The following is a 20,717-nucleotide window of genomic DNA, read 5'->3' as shown; positions in this document are numbered from 1 at the left end:
TTGGATGCAAGCTTCTGCTGTTACCGCTGCTATTACGAAAGAATGACATTCCTTCGATACTCTGATTGTGTATCAATCCTCCTTACCTCACAGCGTTAAGCATAGAATGGGACAGTGCATGTACACTTCCTTACACCTAGGTGTTTGATCCCCTTTTCTTCAGGGAATTCCCCGGTTGGAGGAATTTCCTTAAGACTGAGGAGAAGTAACAGCATTGGCTCACAGGGGATACACGGGTATGTGTCTCCCACTATCTCTTTTAGTTTTCTGTCCTAAGCTATTTTGTCAAAAGACAATTTTGCAAATTGCTTATCGATGCGATAATGAATTGAATACTCCTTTCTGTTCTCCCTTCCTTACAGGAGGGACACCAGATGATGCATTGCAGTCTTCTGCAGTTATAAAGATGAGCATTTTCACGGACATAATATATGCAAGTTCCCCCAGCAATATTATTTCCCAAATCCCCAATCTACAGGACGGCAGTCTAGAGCTGTCGAACTGTGGTTGGTTTCGTTTCGAAAGTTATCTCTAAAATGCGGTTCAACTGCGAACCCGTATATACGAAAACTCTACGGGAATTGGACCGAAAAATTAACTTTCTCATTACTAAAAATGCCGATTTACTGCTCCTTTTAAAGGTTTTTAAGGTCTAAACCCCCAACCCTGCCTCTCAAGTTGAGGTTGCAGACACTAATGGCATTGGTGAGTCTGAGCGGGACTCAAACCCCCGACTGACAAACACCGGGCAGAGACTCCACATTCAAGCCACACCTTGTAGTGAAATCAACAACAGCAGTCATTGTTTCACTGTCACATCTGACTCCGCTGCCAAGAGCCGGCAGTGTGTGCCCTTGGTCACCACCCAGTCAATAGCTGAGTTGGTATACCTTCAATCGATAGCCCACCGATTCCCAGCGGTCTGCCGACAGCCCGAGGAGTCTCCTCTGGTCCAGAGATCCGCTTACTATGCGTATAGTTTTTACCACTACCCAGTCACATTGAATACTGGCTAGGATGGTGTGACGTCTGTCAGCGACCTGCTGACAGCCGACAAGTCACTGATATGTCGAAGACCTGCTAGCCATATCGGTACTGAAGTACTGAGCCAGTTAACTTACCCCCAAGCACTAGCCTTGACGGTAACATGCCAGTTGTATAGGGGTATACAATACCCTGTACACCTGCAGTTTAGGACCATATCGCAGACAGAAATCCTTGGTACATAACCATACAATAGAATGGTTTTCCAGTACGTTGTGCTTCTAAGCACAACCCCTTGCTGAGACCTACCTGATTTGGGGGATCCACTTCCCCCCACCCCCCCCTTTTTCCTTACGCTGATGCTTCATCAGCCTCTTGATTCTCATTATTAATTCCCCGGATGTAGGGCGCTACTCTAGCCTTATGGACTAGAATCTCCATCGGTCTCTTCTTGAAAGGGGATGCCCTAGAATCAATAATTAGGAAGACCGCAGCAGTTGGCTGGAAGGATTTACACTTCTGTGTCTCTCCTCTTTCCAGCGTACTTATCCTAAGCTTTATACAATAGAAAGGAATCTTCTATTACAGTGAAACACTGAAAAGCTGATATAGGCAAACAGTCAGGTATGGCCTGAAAGGAGAACGGAAGGGTTTCTTAGTTCTCCCTAGGATGTTAAACTGCATCCCACAGTTACAATGACCGTTGTTCCACAGACAGTCAGATTTATACACCTTCGGATCAAGCGAAGCAAACAGACGCTTCTGGTAGGAGGGAAGTTCCTCCTGGATCGCCGGACCTTTGATCACTGGAGTCCAAGGCCTGACCAAGATGAGACTAGAATGGAAATGGACATACCTCCACCATCCTTTCCTCAACTCTTCCTATATTCAAATTCCCTTAGATGAGTATACCTTAAAGCTCTAGAGCATACTAGCGGTGAGGAAAGTAGAGTCCATCGATTTCCAATGAAGGCAGTTTAGTGTTCACATGAAAGACTCAAGAAATCTCTGAGTCATTCTGGACTGGCGCCACGCAACAAGTTCCAATAGAACAGCAAGTTCAGAATGATAATCCTTCTGAACATAAGGACCCTATTCAGTAAGGGGTGTTGACAATCTAGCCAGCCCTGGAAGATGTCTATCAGCAACTTCCAGTCAGTCACCCCCTCCCCTCCTACCTAGGATCCAAGTTATGGAAGATAATCCCATGTGGTCTAGTGGCCAGGATACGCGGCTCTCACCCGCAAGGTCCGTGTTCGATTCCCGGCACGGGAACCACGTATATCCTGGACGAGATTCTCGTCGGACTACTTTCAGTCCTAGGATCCTTACGGAATTAGCAGACAGTCAAGCGAAACCAAGCCTAGGAAGAGTTCAGGCAACGATGGCCCTGGACGACAGGCTGGGGTGGGCAGCACCCGAAATTACTGTCTATGAGCATCCATGGAGATGATCCGGCCCTGGAACATTGAGGATGCAAATAATAGAATCTCGATTCTCTCCAGCTCTGGGGCTTCAATGTTTTAAAAAATAATTGAAACCTGTAGTCACCCTAACGCCCCCTTTTCCCCTGGGGATGTAAAAGGAGATCGCAAGGTCTGTCAAGAGACTATGGTAATCAGTCAGATTCCATAACGCTAACAGGGAGGAGTTTCGAACTCTCTCCAGTTCACGATGATGACAGACCCAGTGCTACGTGCACAACTATAAGATGCGCTAAGAGGCTGGAGAAGATACGCATCAAACGCTTGAAGAGATCTAATAGGACCAATGATGATCATTCCCTCTCCGCTTACCCTACAATGACCAAAGGCCATGGTCTGGTAGGCCATTTTAGCCCTGTAGCGGGTGGATAAACTCTCTCCACACAGATCGGACCACCTCAGGTTGATCTGGAGCATCGAAGCGATAATGAGGCGTCGAAACTGTCGAGGATAAGGGACGTCTCATTTCATTAGGGAATGCTAGCCATCCCTTCCTTAAGGGAATGGCGCCTATCAGCAGCTCGTTTATATATGATCCGTAAGGTGACAGCGGATGCTCTTCTCGGGTTCCACCCAATAGAGTTTGAATGGTACACGGACGCAGACCCATTCCCTCCCAGAATGGGACAAGTCCCTGAGCTGCAGATCGTTCTCTTCATCATGAGCGTTATCAAGATACTATCTCGTTATTTAGTCCCATACGAGGACCCTCTAATGGAGGTAACAGATATCATGTCTCCACATTAGAAGTGATGGACTTAGAATTCCTATTTAGCCCAATAAAATTTCCTCCAGAAGGCCCTCTACATGCTGAGACCCTTCCAAGGAAGAGGGGCTCTATTGGCTCCCAGAAAGCCCAAGAACATCCCGTTCCCTGTAATGAAGGAACTGAGGCTGAAGCTAGTCCTAGTTATACACCTAGGATTATCCAGGAGGTTCAGAAGTTTTCTGCCTTCTATTTATCACAGTACACCTGATCCCTTCATTTTACGAATTCCTTGCCCTTAATGGTTAGGAAAAAGACTGGGATCTTAAGGGCAAAATAGAATTCCTAGAAGAATACAAGTCTAGTCAACGAGAAGACAATACGAGTCTTCTTGGGAAAGTAAATTGTTTTGTAAAGCAAAAGGGCCCGAAAACAATCTCATGATCTTCTGCCTGTCCTTCTCTGTCCACCCCTATATTCAGGATCTGGCGGCCGACTGCACGTTGGCCTTTGAGGAAGGAGGCAGTGTATCCTTGAATACTATGAGAACGCTAGTTCTTCGGCCTTGTCTCCATATAAACCCTTGAGTAAGCACCAAGGGTATGGCCGAATTTGCGAGAGATATCACTTAATGGATCTTTGGATCCATGGACCATTATCTCTGTGCAAGTCAGCCCCGACCAGACCTGTTCTATATGCCCTTTAAATGGATCTAACGATTGGAATCTTTAATAAATTCCCGATAACATGTGCAGGCTTAGGCCCGCAACGCCACTAAAGCCCATCTAATGGTCTTTGGACAAGGTCCTACATTATGCTTCACCTGTGAACAATGAGGATTGTTCCCTCAACCATCTAACCTAAAAGGTTATTTTTTCGGTTCGCTATAGCCTCTGGGACTAGAGTTAGTGTAATAGTGGCCCTATCCTGAGGGCCACATTAAGTGAGAGATCTGCATCTCTTTCTGATCTAACCTTTCTCATTAAAGACGTCCTACCTACTAAGAGGTGGGGCTCCTGGAGAATCTGCCCTCTGAAGGAAGATGTCTCTCTAGGTCTGCTAGAGCGTCTAAGGTCTATCTTCATAGAACTTCAGACTTCAGGAGGAACAGCTCTTTACAGGAGAAAACTTTGGATCAAACTATTCCTACAACTGAGGGCGAAGCTCACCTACCTTTTTCGCGGAGCGGATCCTGACAGTACTCCTGCAGATAAAAGATCCGAGGAAAGTTGTTTCATCACTGAACCTTTCAGTGTGTGGACTTCAGCCTCTTCGTTCACGTACTGATTGGAGGTTGTCCAATGCCTCTTACAGACACTATACTAAGCAAATCTATGGATTGAAGCATTATTTGGTGGCGGCAGGTGCTATTTAGACCCTTTCGTCTAGCTCTGCGATGAACAGTAAATTGATTGGGACTATCAATTAAAAGGAGAAGAGGTCAGCAATTTTCGTGTGACCTCCCTTTGAATAAGTGTTGCCAAGGTAACACTAAATCTGTTCAGAATCTCAGGTGTGAAATTATACGGATACCACTAGTGCCGTGTGTACATAGTACACAGTGTTGTTAGACTATTTCATGTACAGAAATTATAAAGAAAAGTCTTGTTAAAAGAGCTTTTCTTCAGTTTGAGAGTGGCACTCATCATTTCCCCCTTTCAAAAAGGGGAACATTATTTTCTGTGTATGTCTCTCGTATAATTTCCTTATCATGCTACATTCATTTAGCATGTAGTCATTTATTTGGAATAAATGTCTATTAAAATGCAGTTGCGTCCTAATTCACCCAACAATTGCATGTTTTAAAATACCAGAGTTCCTTAACTTACTCATGTAAGTATTTCTCATATCATTGTATGCTTACAATCGTTGGATTGGGACACTGATATCGGTTCCGCAATACATACAATCCTTGAGACCAGTTGTATTCTCAGTATATACTTATGTTTGTTCATACAATATATGCTACCTTGAGGCCCTTTTCCTATGTCTAAAAATGACTCTTCACTGCAGGGAGCAGGAAGCACTAACATTGTTTTGCTTAGTGATGATGACGTATAACGGTAACGTCATTTGTCTCAATTGGCCCTTTTGGCCGTGGAAATATTGCCCCAAGGTTAAGGCACTAACACAAAACCACAGATACATTAATTCTCTGGTATGCTTCCATTAGGACGTCATGGCTTGAGCCCAAAAAACGGATTTTGAGCGAAGCAAAAAATATATTTTTGGGTGAGATGGCGATGACGTCCTAATGGACACACCCTTCTTTTCTATGAAAAGATCTTCACGGTTTCCCCCCCCCTGATCTACTGTATCTGTAGCACCTTGCTCAATGCTAAAAGGAATGACTGCCAGAGGGAGTTGGCGAGGTTTTGATACGATTGTAGTAGGGGAACCAGGGTAATCTTTGTTCCAGTTACCCTTCTATTCTACCACGTTTTCCCCCTAGAGCCTAGAGGCGTAAAGGCCATTAGGGGTGCAGATTGCCATGTGGCGTGTCAAGAATACGTCCCCTGATGATATACGATACCCTTGAGAGTAATCTTAAAGGTACTCGCGCCAGAAGTTAGAATTCTGTGAAACCTTTGGTTTGATTCTCTGGGAATATCACTGTAGTCATATATACCCTTCAAAAGCTACTAAAGGAACCTTCCATTAGGACGTCATGGCCATCTCACCCAAAAATAGATTTCTCGCTTCGCTCAAAATCCGTTTTTATATAGGTTGAGTAGGCATATAGGGGTGGATAATGTTGATCATGAAATATATACAATCCAGAGAAATTTGGGACATTAACGTGCTACTTTTGCAATAAGAAGGGGCACGTAAAGAGTATGTGTTATGCGTTTAAAAGAGCGCAAGGTACCAATAGTAGACCATTGATGGGTGCGGGAAAGAGAGAGGGAGAAAATATCCTGCCAGGGTCCGCTGACCAATGACCACCTGGTTGTTTTGACAGATATTTGTCCTTCGGTAGTGTCTCCTTTGCCAATTCGACCGAGAAAAGACGAGTGCGTATCTTGCGTGATACTGGTGCAGCGCAGTCTTTGATCCTAAGGGAGGCATTACTTTGTAATTTTATACCGAAAAGTGGGGAATTTATGTTATTGGCTGGTTTTCCTGCTACTGTAAAGTCGTATGCTATTGAAAATTTTAATTTAATCTGCCCTTCCTTTGCAGGGAATTTGAAATTGGCCATAGTAAATAAATTCCCGGTTAAGGAGGTTGATGTTGTGATAGGGAATGATGTGGCTACGAAGAATAATACTTGTCCCATATTGATAAACACTGATAGGGAAGTAGCAGCAGTTACTCGTTCTAGTGCTAGAATTGTTGACGCTGCAGAGTCAACAATTGATGTAGATTTAAGTAGTTTAGATCGTAGTGATAGCCTAGCTGTGGATCTTGGAATGTTAACGGACAATTTAAATTGGACTACTGAAGAGCTAATCAAGGCCCAGAAAAAGGAGCTTCGGGAACTCCCTATCGAGTCAGGGGAGGTGTCTGATATGACTGGTCCCAAATTTAAGATAATTAATAATATTTTATATAGGTTGAGGAGGCCTATGGGGGTGGATAATGTTGATCATGAAATTGTGAGACAGATAATGGTTCCCATTGGTTACAAGAATGAGTTAATGTCATTGGCTCACGAAAGTGGTTTGGCCGGCCATTTTGGAATTCATAAAACTTCCTGCAAATTGTTAGGGAATTATTATTGGCCGAAGTTGAAGGCATATGTAAAGAAGTTTGTCATTAGTTGTGATGTGTGTCAGAGGGTCGGTAAACCCAATCAGCGGATTCCAAAATCGCCTCTATGTCCTATTCCCGTAGTTTCCGAACCTTTTAAGGAAGTCATTATTGATGTGGTTGGACCATTACTAAAGACGCGTAGTGGTAATGAGTATATTTTGACAATAATGGATAGGATGTCTCGATATCCCGAGGCAATACCACTACGTACCATAAAAAGCATTAAAATTGTTGACATACTAATTGACTTTTTTTACCAGGTTTGGGATGCCTAAAGTAATTCAATTAGATTGTGGATCTAATTTCATGAGTAGGCATTTCAAAGATAAAATGGCAGAGTTGAATATTAGATTATTGACAGAGGGCTATGCAGTTATTAAAGGTAGTATCTGTATCGTTCTAGTTATGGTGTGTGTGCTGTTGAAGTGGGCATGTAGTGAGTAGAAGCAAATGTAAATTCAAGATTTATTGATCATGGTTTTTTTACAGAAGACTATAATGATTTGGGTATAGTATATGGGATCTTTAAGGTTAAAAGGTGAGGGTGATCACTGGTACTTGCTAATGGTTGATTAATTAGGTGGTCTAAGACTTTGAGGTGTCAGGTACGATAAGGTTTATACCAAGAAAAGGAGATAGGCACTAATCTGGTTATTCTGTATTTTCAGGCTAATAATTACGCTTCATCGATTTTGTTTGTTTGTTTGCGCAGGGGAGTCTTGTGGTGGTCTTCTCTGTGTCGTTCGGTGTGTGTTTATGTATTGGACACTATGGTGATAAGTGTGATATATAACACTGAAATAGACAGTGGTTTTTGTGATCAACATTTATTGATAGTGAGTGATGTGTATCCCTGAAAATGAACAGTGTATTGAGTGTGGAAATGGTTATAGGCTTTGGACTATATATACAGAATCCGGTTGTAAGTGCAATGACTTTTTATTAAGTTTATTAAAGGTATGAGTGATGTAAAATTTTTAGGTTAGGTACTTATTTATCGAATGGTGATGTTTTGGCTTTCTGGTTTTGGAAAATTTACTTGTGATTAATATTAGGTTGATGATGTTTTTACTATTGGTTATATATTGCTATCCTTGTGAGCTGCAAACATTGGTACTTGCCACCCTCTTTCCTTTTGTTTATCATGTTTTTGCAGTTTGTTTAATAATTATTTTTGACTGTTGGTTTAATATTTCAATAGGTGATAACCTGTATGTTGTAATTTAAATCACTTTATAAGAAAAAAAAATTATTTTGGGATTTTTTTTTTGGTTGGGTGGGGAGGTGAAACATAGTTGTTATATATTTCTAAATTATCTAAGTTTTTATATATGTATAAGGTTAAATATAGACGTATTGTTATAAGGTTAAGTATAGACGTATTGTTTTCTTTCTTTAATAGTTTGTCTTTTCACTGGTGGTTATGTTAGTGTTTATAATGGACTAACGGCTGTTTTATATTTTCAAGTGGTGTGGGTTACGTGGCTGCGCTCCTGCGTGATCGGAGGTATGGAGGTTCTTTTTGGAGGAGGGTTCCTTAGTGTGTTTCTGAGCCTCCAACATTGAATGGCACGACATTTGCTGTTGGAACTATATTTATTCCTCACCTTTGCAGAGCTACATTGTGAAGCTGTTTAGCTTTTTGGATATCCTTTCTCTGCAGCAAGGACTTATCATCCTGCATTTTGTGTACTGCCCTTGGTTCAGTAAAAGCCAAGGGGACCTCTCTGTCCCATGGTAATAATATTCATACCTGTATTTAATTATCGTGATCACGACCTGAGATAATTAGCCAGCTGATGTCATTAGTGGAGCTTGGGAAAGCCTTTTAATCAAACTAGCCATCATCAGTTTGCTAGGGATATTTAGTTTGTATTTGTTAGGATGTTCTTACTTTTTGTTGGCCTTCTCCTTTCTGTACCTCTCTCCATTCAGTATGCATGTGTTGATGACCTTTCTTTAATTGTGTAATTGTTTTCTTTTGCAGGGAGTTAAGATTGAGTGTTTATGATTTATTATTGTATTATTGTGGTTCATGTGTTATTTCTGTCTAAATATTATGTATTAAAATTAAGCAGATTTTTGTGGTATTTTCTTTGTCCCCTTGAGTTGACTTTGCACTCGTATTGATGTTTGGATACTATTCCACCTTTAGTGGACTTAGTTCTGTATGATAGTGAATACTATTTGATAAGTGTAGTGTTTTGTGTGGTGGTCAAAGCTAGCAATCACAAGTGGCGACCGTGACAGGATATTTCGTTCTTGAGTATTCACCAGTGTTTGTGCAAAGTTAATTCTTGGGGTAATTTTTCAGGCAGTGTATATTCACTTCCTCGGTGTTTAGTAGAAATAATCAGGGAAGTAATAATAATCAGGGTATGCTAATGATAATTTTTCTCCTAACAGAGGCAGTAGGACAAATATATATAATCCAAAGAAATTGAGGACATTAACGTGCTTCTTTTGCAATAAGAAGGGGCACGTAAGGAGTATGTGTTATGCGTTTAAAAGAGCGCAAGGTAACAATAGTAGTCCAGTGATGGGTGTGGAAAAGAGAGAGGGAGAAAATATCCCGCCAGGGTCCGCTGACCAATGACTACCTGGTTGTTTTGACAGATATTCGTCCTTCTGTAGTGTCTCCTTCGCCAATTCGACCGAGAAAAGACGAGTGCGTATTTTGGATGATACTGGTGGAGCGCAGTCTTTGATCCTAAGGAAGGCATTACCTTGTAATTTTGTACCGAAAAGTATGGAATTTGTGTTATTGGCTGGTTTTCCTGATACTGTAAAGTTGTATGCTATAGAAAATTTTAATTTAATCTGTCCTTCCTTTGCAGGGAATTTGAAATTGGCCATAGTAGATAAATTTCCGGTTAAGGAGGTTGATGTTGTGATAGGGAATGATGTGGCTATGAAGAATAATACTTGTCCCATATTAATAAACACTGATAGTGAAGAAGCAGCAGTTACTAGTTCTAGTGCTAGAACTGTTGACGCTGCAGAGTCAACAATTGATGTAGATTTAAGTAGTTTAGATCGTAGTGATAGCCTTGCTGTAGATCTTGGAATGTTAACGGACAAGTTAAATTGGACTACTTAAGAGCTAATCAAGGCCTAGAAAAAGGATTTTAGGGAACTCCCTATCGAGTCAGGGGAGGTGTCTGATATGACTGGTCCCAAATTTAAGATAATTAATAATATTTTATATAGGTTAAGTAGGCCTATGGGGGTGGATAATGTTGATCATGAAATGTATACAATCCAGAGAAATTTAGGACATTAACGTGCTTCTTTTGCAATAAGAAGGGGTACGCAAAGAGTATGTGTTATGCGTTTAAAAGAGAGCAAGGTACCAATAGTAGGCCAGTGATGGGTGTTGAAAAGAGAGAAGGAGAAAATATCCCGCCAGGGTCCGCTGACCAATGACTACCTGGTTGTTTTGACAGATATTTGTCCTTCGGTAGTGTCTCCTTCGCCAATTCGACCGAGAAAAGACGAGTGCGTATTTTGGGTGATACCTGTGCAGCGCAGTCTTTGATCCTAAGGGAGGCATTACCTTGTAATTTTGTACCGAAAAGTGGGGAATTTGTGTTATTGGCTGGTTTTCCTGATACTGTAAAGTTGTATGCTATTGAAAATTTTAATTTAATCTGCCCTTCCTCTGCAGGGAATTTGAAATTGGCCATAGTAGATAAATTCCCGGTTAAGGAGGTTGATGTTGTGATAGGGAATGATGTGGCTATGAAGAATAATACTTGTCCCATATTGATAAACACTGATAGTGAAGTAGCAGCAGTTACTCGTTCTAGTGCTAGAATTGTTGACACTGCAGAGTCAACAATTTATGTAGATTTTAGTAGTTTAGATCATAGTGATAGCCTAGCTGTAGATCTTGGAATGTTAACGGACAAGTTAAATTGGACTACTGAAGAGCTAATCAAGGCCCAGAAAAAGGAGTTTCGGGAACTCCCTATCGAGTCAGGGAGGTGTCTGATATGACTGGTCCCAAAATTAAGATAATTAATAATATTTTTTATAGGTTGATTAGGCCTTTGGGGGTGGATAATGTTGATCATTAAATTGTGAAACAGATAATGGTTCCCTTTGGTTACAGGAATTAGTTAATGTCATTGGCGCACGAAAGTGGTTTGGCCGGCCATTTTGGAATTCATAAAACTTCTTGCAGATTGTTAGGGAATTGTTATTGGCCGAAGTTGAAGGCAGATGTAAAGAAGTTTGACAATAGTTGTGATGTGTGTTGGAGCGTCGGTAAACCCAATCAGCGGATTCCAAAATCGCCTCTGTCCTATTCCCGTAGTTTCCGAACCTTTTAAGGAAGTCATTATTGATGTGGTTGGACCATTACCGAAGACGCGTAGTGATAATAAGTATATTTTGACAATAATGGATAGGATGTCTCGATATCCCGAGGCAATACCACTATGTACCATAAAAAGCATTAAAATTGTTGACGTACTAATTTACTTTTTTACCAGGTTTGGGATGCCTAAAGTAATTCAATTAGATTGTGGATCTAATTTCATGAGTAGGCATTTCAAAGATAAAATGGCAGAGTTGAATATTAGATTATTGACAGAGGGCTATGCAGTTATTAAAGGTAGTATCTGTATCGTTCTAGTTATGATGTGTGTGATGTTGAAGTGGGCATGTAGTGAGTAGAAGCAAATGTATATTTAAGATTTATTAATCTTGGTTTCTTTAGAGAAGACTATAATGTTTTGGGTATAGTATATGGGATCTTTAAGGTTAAAAGGTGAGGGTGATCACTGGTACTTGTTAATGGTTGATTAATTAGGTGGTCTAAGATTTCGAGGTGTCAGGTACGACAAGGTTTATAATAAGTAAAGGAGATAGGCACTAATCTGGTTATTCTGTATTTTCAGGCTAATAATTACGCTTCATTGATTTTGTTTGTTATTTTGCGCAGGGGAGTCTTGTGGTGGTCTTCTCTGTGTCGTTCGGTGTGTGTGTATGTATTGGACACTATGGTGATGAGTGTGATTTATAACACTGAAATAGACAGTGGTTTTTGTGATCAACATTTATTGATAGTGAGTGATGTGTATCCCTGAAAATGAACAGTGTATTGAGTGTGGAAAAGGTTATAGCCTTTGGACTATATATACAGAATCCAGTTGTAAGTGCAATGACTTTATCAAGTTTATTAACGGTATGAGTGATGTAAAATTTTTAGGTTAGGTACCTATTTATCGAACGATGATGTTTTGGCTCTCTGGTTTTGGAAAATTTACTTGTGATTAAGATGTTTTTAGTATTGGTTATATATTACTATCCTTGTAAGCTGCAAACATTGGTACTTTCCACCCTCTTTCCTTTTGTTTGTCATGTTTTTTCAGTTTGTTTATTAATTATTTTTGAGTGTTGGTTTAATATTTCAATATGTGATAACCTGTATGTTGTAATTTAAATCACTTTATAAGAAAAAAAAAATTTATTTTGGATTTTTTTTTTGGTTGGGTGAGGTTTAAAATAGTTGTTATATATTTCTAATTTATTTAAATTTTTATATATGTATAAGGTTAAATATAGACGTAATGTTATAAGGTTAAGTATAGACGTATTTTTTACTTTCTTTAATAGTTTGTCTTTTCACTGGTGGTTATGTTAGTGTTTGTAATGGACTAACGGCCGTTTTATATTTTCAAGTGGTGTGGGTTACGTGGCTGCGCTCCTGCGTGAACGGAGGTATGGAGGGGCTTTTTGGAGGAGGGTTCCTTAGCGTGTTTTTGAGCCTCCAACATTGAATGGCACGACATTTGCTGTTGGAACTATATTTATTCCTCACCTTTGCAGAGCTACATTGTGAAGCTGTTTAGCTTTTTGGATATCCTTTCTCTGAAGCAAAGACTTATCATCCTGCATTTTGTGTACTGCCCTTGGTTCAGTAAAAGCCAAGGGGACCTCTCTGTCCCATGGTAATAATATTTATACCTGTATTTAATTATTGTGATCACGACCTGTGATAATCAGCCAGCTGATGTCATTTGTGGAGCTTGGGAAAGCCTTTCAATCTATCCAGCCATCGTCAATTTGCTAGGGATATTTAGTTTGTATTTGTTAGGATGTTCTTACTTTTCGTTGGCCTTCTCCTTTCTGGACCCTCTCTCCATTATTATGCATGTGTTGATGACCTTTCTTTAATTGTGTAATTGTTTTCTTTTGTAGGGAGTTAAGATTGAGTGTGTATCATTTATTATTGTATTATTGTGGTTCAGGAGTTATTTCCGTCTAAATAATATGTATTGAAATTAAGGAGTTTTTTGTGGTATTTTCATTTTCCCCTTGAGTTGACTTTGCACGTATTGATGTTTGGATACTATACCACCTTTAGTGAACTTAGTACTGTATGATGGTGAATACTATTTGATAAGTGTAGGGTTTTGTGTGGTGGTGAAAGCCAGCCATGACAACACACATATATATATATATAAATAAATATGTATATATATATATATATATATATATATATATATATATATATATATATATATATATATATATATATATATATATAAATATATATCTATATATATATACATATATATACATATATATATATATATATATATATATATATATATATATATATATATATAAATATGAATAAATATAAATAAATAAATATATATATATGTATATATATATATATATATATATATATATATATATATATATACACATATATATATACACACATATATACACACATATATATATGTATATATATATATATACACATATATATATGTATATATATACACATATATATGTATATATATATACACATATATATATGTATATATATATACACATATATATATATGTATATATATACACATATATATATATGTATATATATATACACACACATATATATATATATATATATATGTATATATTTATAAATATATATACATATACATATTTATACATATTGTTACCGGCGGGCCGACCTTCAAATACCAATTAAGCCTTGTTGCTTAATTTAAGGTGGCCGCAAGTAAACTGCCTTACGGCTTTATTTTTATCAGGTTACCGAAGTACACCCAAAACATCAGATTGGTAAACAAGAAAATAATCAAGAACAATCGTAAACAAAAGAGGGTAAAAAGAATCTTGGAGACGTCAATGATAATTTATAATACAATATATTTAAACAAACACTCGGCAAAGCTGCTCATGTAAACAAAATTGAAAATTACTTAGAAAACACTCTAATTTCATTTACTCAGTTATATAAATAATAAAGAGAACTTTCAGGACACAGACGGAAAACATACCACACTGAAAACATTTGGAAGAGAGAAGAGTACTAGTAAGAGGTATAGATGCACAAAAGATTCATATACTATTGCCCACTTTCGTCATCTCACAAGAACTTGTCAATATAGAAAAAGTAATAAGAAAGTTTAGAGTCTAGTTAAGTACATATATTCCCTACCTACCTAAACACCTTTCGTGACCGAGAAATACACACACACACACACACATATATATATATATATATATATATATATATATATATATATATATATATATATATATATATATATATATATATAAACACATTATATTAACGAAATTTCGTCCTCCGATGGTACTTATGAAGTAATAATTTTAGAGTCGACTTGATACATAAAATGGCACAAGGAATGCTCTAACAAGCCTTAACAGTACCTGTCACGAGACCTCACAGGGTCCAGAACGCTATCAATCTATTGCCGATCCTTGGAGTTGCTCATCAGCACAAAACCGTCCTCCTTAACCAAGGGATACATAACTCCCAGCACAACACAACCCCCTTCACTAAGGGATAAGCAGTGGCACCAAACCATATCTGTTTTTCAGGCCTCCCCGGGCCAAACGCTAGCGAACTATGGTCGTCCAAGTTAGCACCAACTGCTGCTGCTGCTGCTGAAATATTGATCCTGGATTATGGTTATCAGACCGCTGATGAGCACTAGCGTTCCTTAGCACAATAAATGGACTCCTCCTTAATCAAAATTATTTACCCTCCACCTTGACTCTCATTCCAGTCACGTGGAAGTCCAACTCACCATTAACATAACATGGAAAACAGAAAAGGGGCAGGAATTAACAACTGAACCTAAATACCTTCTTTACCAGCCCACAGATGGCAGGCTGGTGCACACTAAAGAAAAGCAACCTTTAATTTTGAAAAGATGAGAGCAATATGTTACAATTATTATTCAAAAGCTAGAATTACGTTACAGCCCCACCCTACCAAGAAATTTTAACGCAAGAAAAAATTTACATAAAAATAGTGAAGCAATCAAACAACTTGACAGGGGGCACAAAGCAAAGCTCTCAAAAACTAGGTTCAATAGAGTTTAGAGATAATCAAAAAAATTGTAAGTCCTGCAAAGGAAGAAGATTAAACAAATGTCATCAGTCATTCCCGGACCCCATCTTCTCCCTTCCTTTCCTAACCAACTATCTAAACCTTAACATACTTATCAAAAATTATCAAAAAGAAATTTTCCCAGCACCAAATTGACAAAAATACCCTAAGATAAAGGTACCCAAATGCTAAACCTAACTTAACCTAAACATAAACATCAGCCAGGGGATGGTTTGTTATTTGTTACCAGGAGTCCATCTCCCTGGCACATGCTGAAAACCCACAGGGGTGCAGCCCAATCTAGAGCTGTACCCATGCTTACACAAGATTCTGTCCAAAGTCTTTCCTTGGTACAAAACCTTTCCTCGGCGCTTTCACCTTTATAGCTTCTTTATATTTAAACACAGAAGGTTTACAAGATCATAAACCCGAATCCTGAGAAGAAAAAAAAAAACAATGCATTAAAACAAAGAAATAACATTTAATAAACATACAAATAACTCCCGTTTTTGTATTAACAAAAGGCCTTTTCTCCTTACTGTAAATTACAAAAACAATAAAAGACCTGTAACAGAGAGCCTGTTATCTTGACAGGGCATCAGGGATGATATTCTCTCTTCCAGCGATATGCTGAATTAGTAGATCCCACTCCTGGAGACGTAGGCTCCACCTAAGGAGACTGTTATTATTTTTTTTAAAGAAATTCAAGAAGACCAGTGGATTATGATCTGTTCTTACCACAATAGGTCCTGTGCTACCACTTAGGTAAACCTCAAAGTGCTCCAAGGATAAAATGAGTCCTAAAGTCTCCTTTTCAACTGTTGAATATTTTTGCTGAGCTGGAGACAGTTTCTTTGAAAAATACGCCACCGGATACTCTTCACCATCACAACCTTGTGATAACACCGCTCCAACACCCACGTCGCTAGCATCCACAGCCAAGCAAAAAGGTTCCTTAAAATTCGGAGTTTTAAGTATTGGAGTGTTAATCATGGTTGACTTCAACTTATCAAAAGCATCCTGACATTCTGCAGTCCAGCAGAAACGCTGACCTTTCTTAAGCAAGTTGGTCAGTGGATTAGCCACATCTGCAAAGTTCAATACAAACCGCCTATAAAAACCCACCATCCCCCAAAATCGGCGAATACCTCTTCGATTCTCTGGTACCTGAAAATCGAGGATTAACTGAATATTTACTGATTTTGGGAGAATTTTGCCATGTCCCTCATGACCTAAATAGATTATTTTGGCTTTTGCAAAATCACACTTTTTTAAATTAATCACCAGACCAGCTGCACGCAGCCTCTTGAACAAACATTCCATGTTTTTCAAATGAGACTCCCAACTATTACTGTAAACTACAAGGTCATCTATGGAGACCACTACCCCCTTTAACTTATCAATCACCTGATTCATCAACCTCTGAAAAGTGGTAGAGGCATTTTTCATACCAAAAGGCACGACATTACATGAATATAAACCTTCCGACGTAACAAAAGCTGATATTTCTTTAGCCCTTTCCGTTAATGGAACTTGCCAATAACCCTTTAAAAGATCAAACTTACTTATGTACTTGGCAGCGCGAAACATCATTTATACAGTCTTCCACCCTGGGCAGAGGAAAACAATCAGACTCAGTAACTGCATTTACCCTACGATAGTCTAAGCACATTCTTTGTCCTCCCACTTACTTTTTGACCAGCACTACTGGAGAACTCCACGGGCTGAAACTCCTTTGAATTAGACCATGACGTAGCATGTACTCTACCTCTTGCTTAATGATATCCCTTTTGGATGGATTCACTCTATATGGATGCTGTTTAATGGGACGAGCATCTCCCACCTCTACATCATGCATAAGTAGACTGGTTAGTCCTGGAACGTCCTGAAATAAAACTGCGAACTTTGTTATCAAGTTCATTACCTCCTTGGATTGGGTGGCACTTAAAAGATCCAACATCCCGGGTAGATTTCCCAAAGCTACGGAATTTCCCAGCAAACTCAAATTGGAAGTTTCCCCAAATTCTTCTTTCTCCTCCACCTTGGCTAAAGACAGAACTGGTCGGATGGTTTCCCTGCCCTGGTAGGCTTTTAGCATATTAACATGGCATACTTGAGTCTTCTTCCTCCTGTCAGGGGTTTCAACAACATAGTTTAGGTCATTCACCTTCTTTAAGATCTTCCAGGGCCCCGAGAATTTGGCTTTAAATGGATTGCCTGGAATTGGAAGCAACACCAACACCTCTTCGCCAACCTGAAAATTTCGTAATTTGGTTTTCATAGCATAACGCTCTTTCATTTTTCTTTGACTCACCTCCAAAGTTTTTAAAGCAAAAGCCCAAGAATTGATCAACTTTTCCCTTGAATCCCTTAAAAAGTCCAGCAAATTTACCAGAGGTTTTACTCCCTCCCAGTGATCCTTCACTACTTCTAAAGGTCCCCTTACTTTATGACCAAAAGTTAGTTCAAATGGAGAAAACCCCATTACATGACTAGGAATAGATCTGAAAGCAAATAATAAATAAGGAATTACCTGGTCCCAATTCTTGGGTTCCTGCTGCACATACTTACTAAGCATTGATTTCAATGTTTGGTGAAATCTTTCCAGTTGTCCTTGGCTCTGTGGGTGATAAGGCGAGGAAGTTACATGCTTTATGCCTAATTCTTCCAAACCCTGCTTAAATACTTTACTTTTAAAATTACTCCCACAATCAGACTTAATTACCCTGGGTAAACCAAATTTCGAAAAGAACCCCAGCAAAGATTTGAGAACCCTCCCAGCATGTATACTCCTTAAAGGAATTGCCTCAGGATACCGTGTGGTCCTAGCCATCAGTGTCAAAATATATTGATTTCCACTGCTGGTCCTTGGCAAAGGGCCAACTATATCTATTATTACCTCTTCAAAGGGTTCTCCAATAGCTGGAATTGGCTGCAGTGGTGCTTTCGGGATTTTCTGGTTCGGCTTCCCCGTTGTCTGGCAGACTTTGCAGGTCTTCACGAACTTCTTGACGTCTCTTCTAAGAGAAGGCCAGAAAAACAAATCTGAAAGTTTTTTAAAAGTTTTATTTATACCTAGATGACCAGACAGAAGGTTATCATGAGGTAGCTCTAATAACTTAAGTCTGTAGTTCATTGGTACCACAATCTGTTCTCTCACCTCCCATGTATCTGCAGGTGCTCGCTTTGCTCGACTTATCCTTTTCAACACTCCGTCCTTCCATTCTAAATGAGGACGACTATTATCCTGACTGACTTGCTTACTCCTCTCCTTTTCAAACTCCGCCTTCTGAGTCGCTGCAAATGTATCAATTGCCCATTTACCATTCCGTCCTTCACGGAAGACAACATGGGATTTCCAGTTACACTTACCTCAGAACCATTTTTCTCAAATAACTTATCGAGCCCCATAAAGTCCATCTCCCTGGACTTGCCTTGGGCTCCCGAACGCGTGACCACGAAAACAGGCTTTTCAGTCTTTACCGACTTACCTTGCACCAGAGGACAATTACCTGAAGTCCGCATCTCACAGTCATTGGCCACTATCACGTCCACCCCTTTTATGGGTAATTCATCCACTATTGCCAGACTCATGGGTCCTTTTACCCATTTAGAGTTTAACACTAACTCTACCAAGGGGCATGCCGTTACTGTTCTCGGGAATCCCCCTAGTAACACAAATTTCTCCTGTCCCTGGCTCAGTCCTTCCGGCAATACCGAACGCAAAATTATGGATTGCGCCGCTCCCGTGTCCCTTAAAAGCTTTACCCGTCTCTCTGACCTATTCTGGCCTTTGATGCTCACTACACCTTCAGAGACATACTTTTTGAAACACTCATCTGTTGCAGTCGAATCCCAACCCAACAGACCCACTGGCTTTGCTTTATCCAACCAGAACTGGCACTTCTCTTTTATGTGACCTGGTTGCCCACAATGCCAGCACACCAGTTTTCCACCTTTCTTTGGTGACCCTGGCTTCTCACCTCTATCCGGTGATTCCTTTGTCCTCTTTCCAGGTGACTGACTTGCACCTTTTCCACTTGGATTCCTTTTTGTGCCCCACTTTGCCTTATCACTGAACCGATAGTTCCCCTTGTGGGAAAGGAAAAACTCATCAGCTGCTACAGCCAAAGTATCCAAAAGATCCAACTTGAGATCCTCTAAGTGAGTTTTCAGATCAAAACTAATATTATTTTTAAATTCTTCAATGAGTATAAATTCTTTTAAAGCATCAAAATCTTCCACACCTTTGGCTTTCAACCATTCCTGAAAAGCCACTCTTTTCCTCCGTGCAAATTCCACGAAAGTTTCCTCCCATCCCTTCTTCATATTACGAAATTTCTGACGGTAGGCTTCATGTACCAGCTCGTACGCTTTTAAAATCAAATTTTTTCACTTGGGAATAGTCAGCACTCATTTCTTCGTTCAGGGCAGCACATATTTTCTGTGCTTTACCCATTAGCCTACATTGTGCCAGTGTAGTCCACATGTTTTCTGGCCATTCTAGCCTATTTGCTAGTTTTTCGAACACAGTGAAAAACTCTAAGGCTTCTGTTTCCTTAAAGACAGGCATTAATTTAATAGCATTCCCTATATTAAATTTGCTTTCAGCAGGAACTTGCCTTAGGTGGAGTACTTTTAATATTCCCTATATTAAATTTGCTTTCAGCAGGAACTTGCCTTAGGTGGAGTACTTTTAATTCATGCTTTTCCTGTTCTCTTTCCCTTTCTAATCTTAATTGTTCCTGTTCTCTTTCCCGTTCCATTCTCAGTTGTTCCTGTTCTCTTTCCCGCTCTATTCTTAGTTGTTCCTGCTTAAATTTTGCTTGTAACATTACTTTTTCATGAATTCTTTCCTCTTCCCTCGTGGCTATCTGTAGTTTCATTTTCTCTATTTGCAATCTTTCCAATTCTAACCTATCCTGTACCGAAATATATTCAGTCCTATCAACACTACTTGTTGTTTCTTTTTTCCATTTCTTAATGGCCGTCACTAACTGTACTAACAGAGTTCATTTCTTTGTTCCTGGTGCTACAGAGATATTTATGAATTTTGCAATTTCCTGCAACTCAACCTTCCTTAAATCCCCTATTTCTTCTTCCCAATCAAAATTATCTAAAAATTCTGCTACCTCAAAACCCACCGCTCCTACCGGATCTTCACCTTTGTCCGACACTGTCTCTCGTCGTAAAAATATGAAGAAAAGAAAAGCAAAGAATAAGTGTAGAAGTACCCTTTTGTTTACGTCTCAAATCCTTTTCTTATTTACTCTGATGCCGAACTGGGAAACCACTATTAACCAGTTCTACGGAATGTTTTTACTTGTACAGGCAAGGTCGCCAGTGTTACCTCCTTCAAATACCAATTAGGCCTTGTTGCTTA

The 20,717-nt window shown here is 39.4% G+C and overlaps 2 protein-coding genes across 2 annotated transcripts in view; one reads left to right on the top strand and one right to left on the bottom strand.

Annotated features, from left to right (window-relative positions):
- Positions 1–10,030, top strand: part of LOC137643106 (probable serine/threonine-protein kinase clkA) — a gene marked incomplete at its 5' end in the record, with an annotated part of 41,944 nt that extends 31,914 nt beyond the window's left edge. The window contains 3 exons of the mRNA XM_068375952.1: positions 8,399–8,437; positions 8,594–8,667; positions 9,768–10,030. Of these exons, the coding sequence (XP_068232053.1) occupies positions 8,399–8,437; positions 8,594–8,667; positions 9,768–10,030 (376 nt within the window). The remainder of the gene's footprint in view (positions 1–8,398; positions 8,438–8,593; positions 8,668–9,767) is intronic.
- Positions 10,031–14,567: 4,537 nt separating this feature from the next.
- LOC137642581 (uncharacterized) overlaps positions 14,568–20,717 on the bottom strand; it is a 6,195-nt gene continuing 45 nt past the window's right edge. The window contains exons 1-2 of the mRNA XM_068375264.1: positions 18,234–20,717; positions 14,568–17,588 (exon numbers count right to left, since the gene is read on the bottom strand). The exon at positions 18,234–20,717 is cut by the window's right edge and continues 45 nt beyond it. Coding sequence (XP_068231365.1) covers positions 18,560–19,663 — 1,104 coding nt within the window. The 5' untranslated portion in view covers positions 19,664–20,717 and the 3' untranslated portion in view covers positions 14,568–17,588; positions 18,234–18,559. The remainder of the gene's footprint in view (positions 17,589–18,233) is intronic.

Source organism: Palaemon carinicauda, chromosome 6, assembly GCF_036898095.1.
Source record: "Palaemon carinicauda isolate YSFRI2023 chromosome 6, ASM3689809v2, whole genome shotgun sequence".
In the NCBI taxonomy this organism is placed as follows: Eukaryota; Metazoa; Arthropoda; class Malacostraca; order Decapoda; family Palaemonidae; genus Palaemon; species Palaemon carinicauda.
The sequence above is the reverse complement of the archived record's forward strand: the minus strand, read 5'-3'. Positions and strand labels throughout refer to the sequence as shown.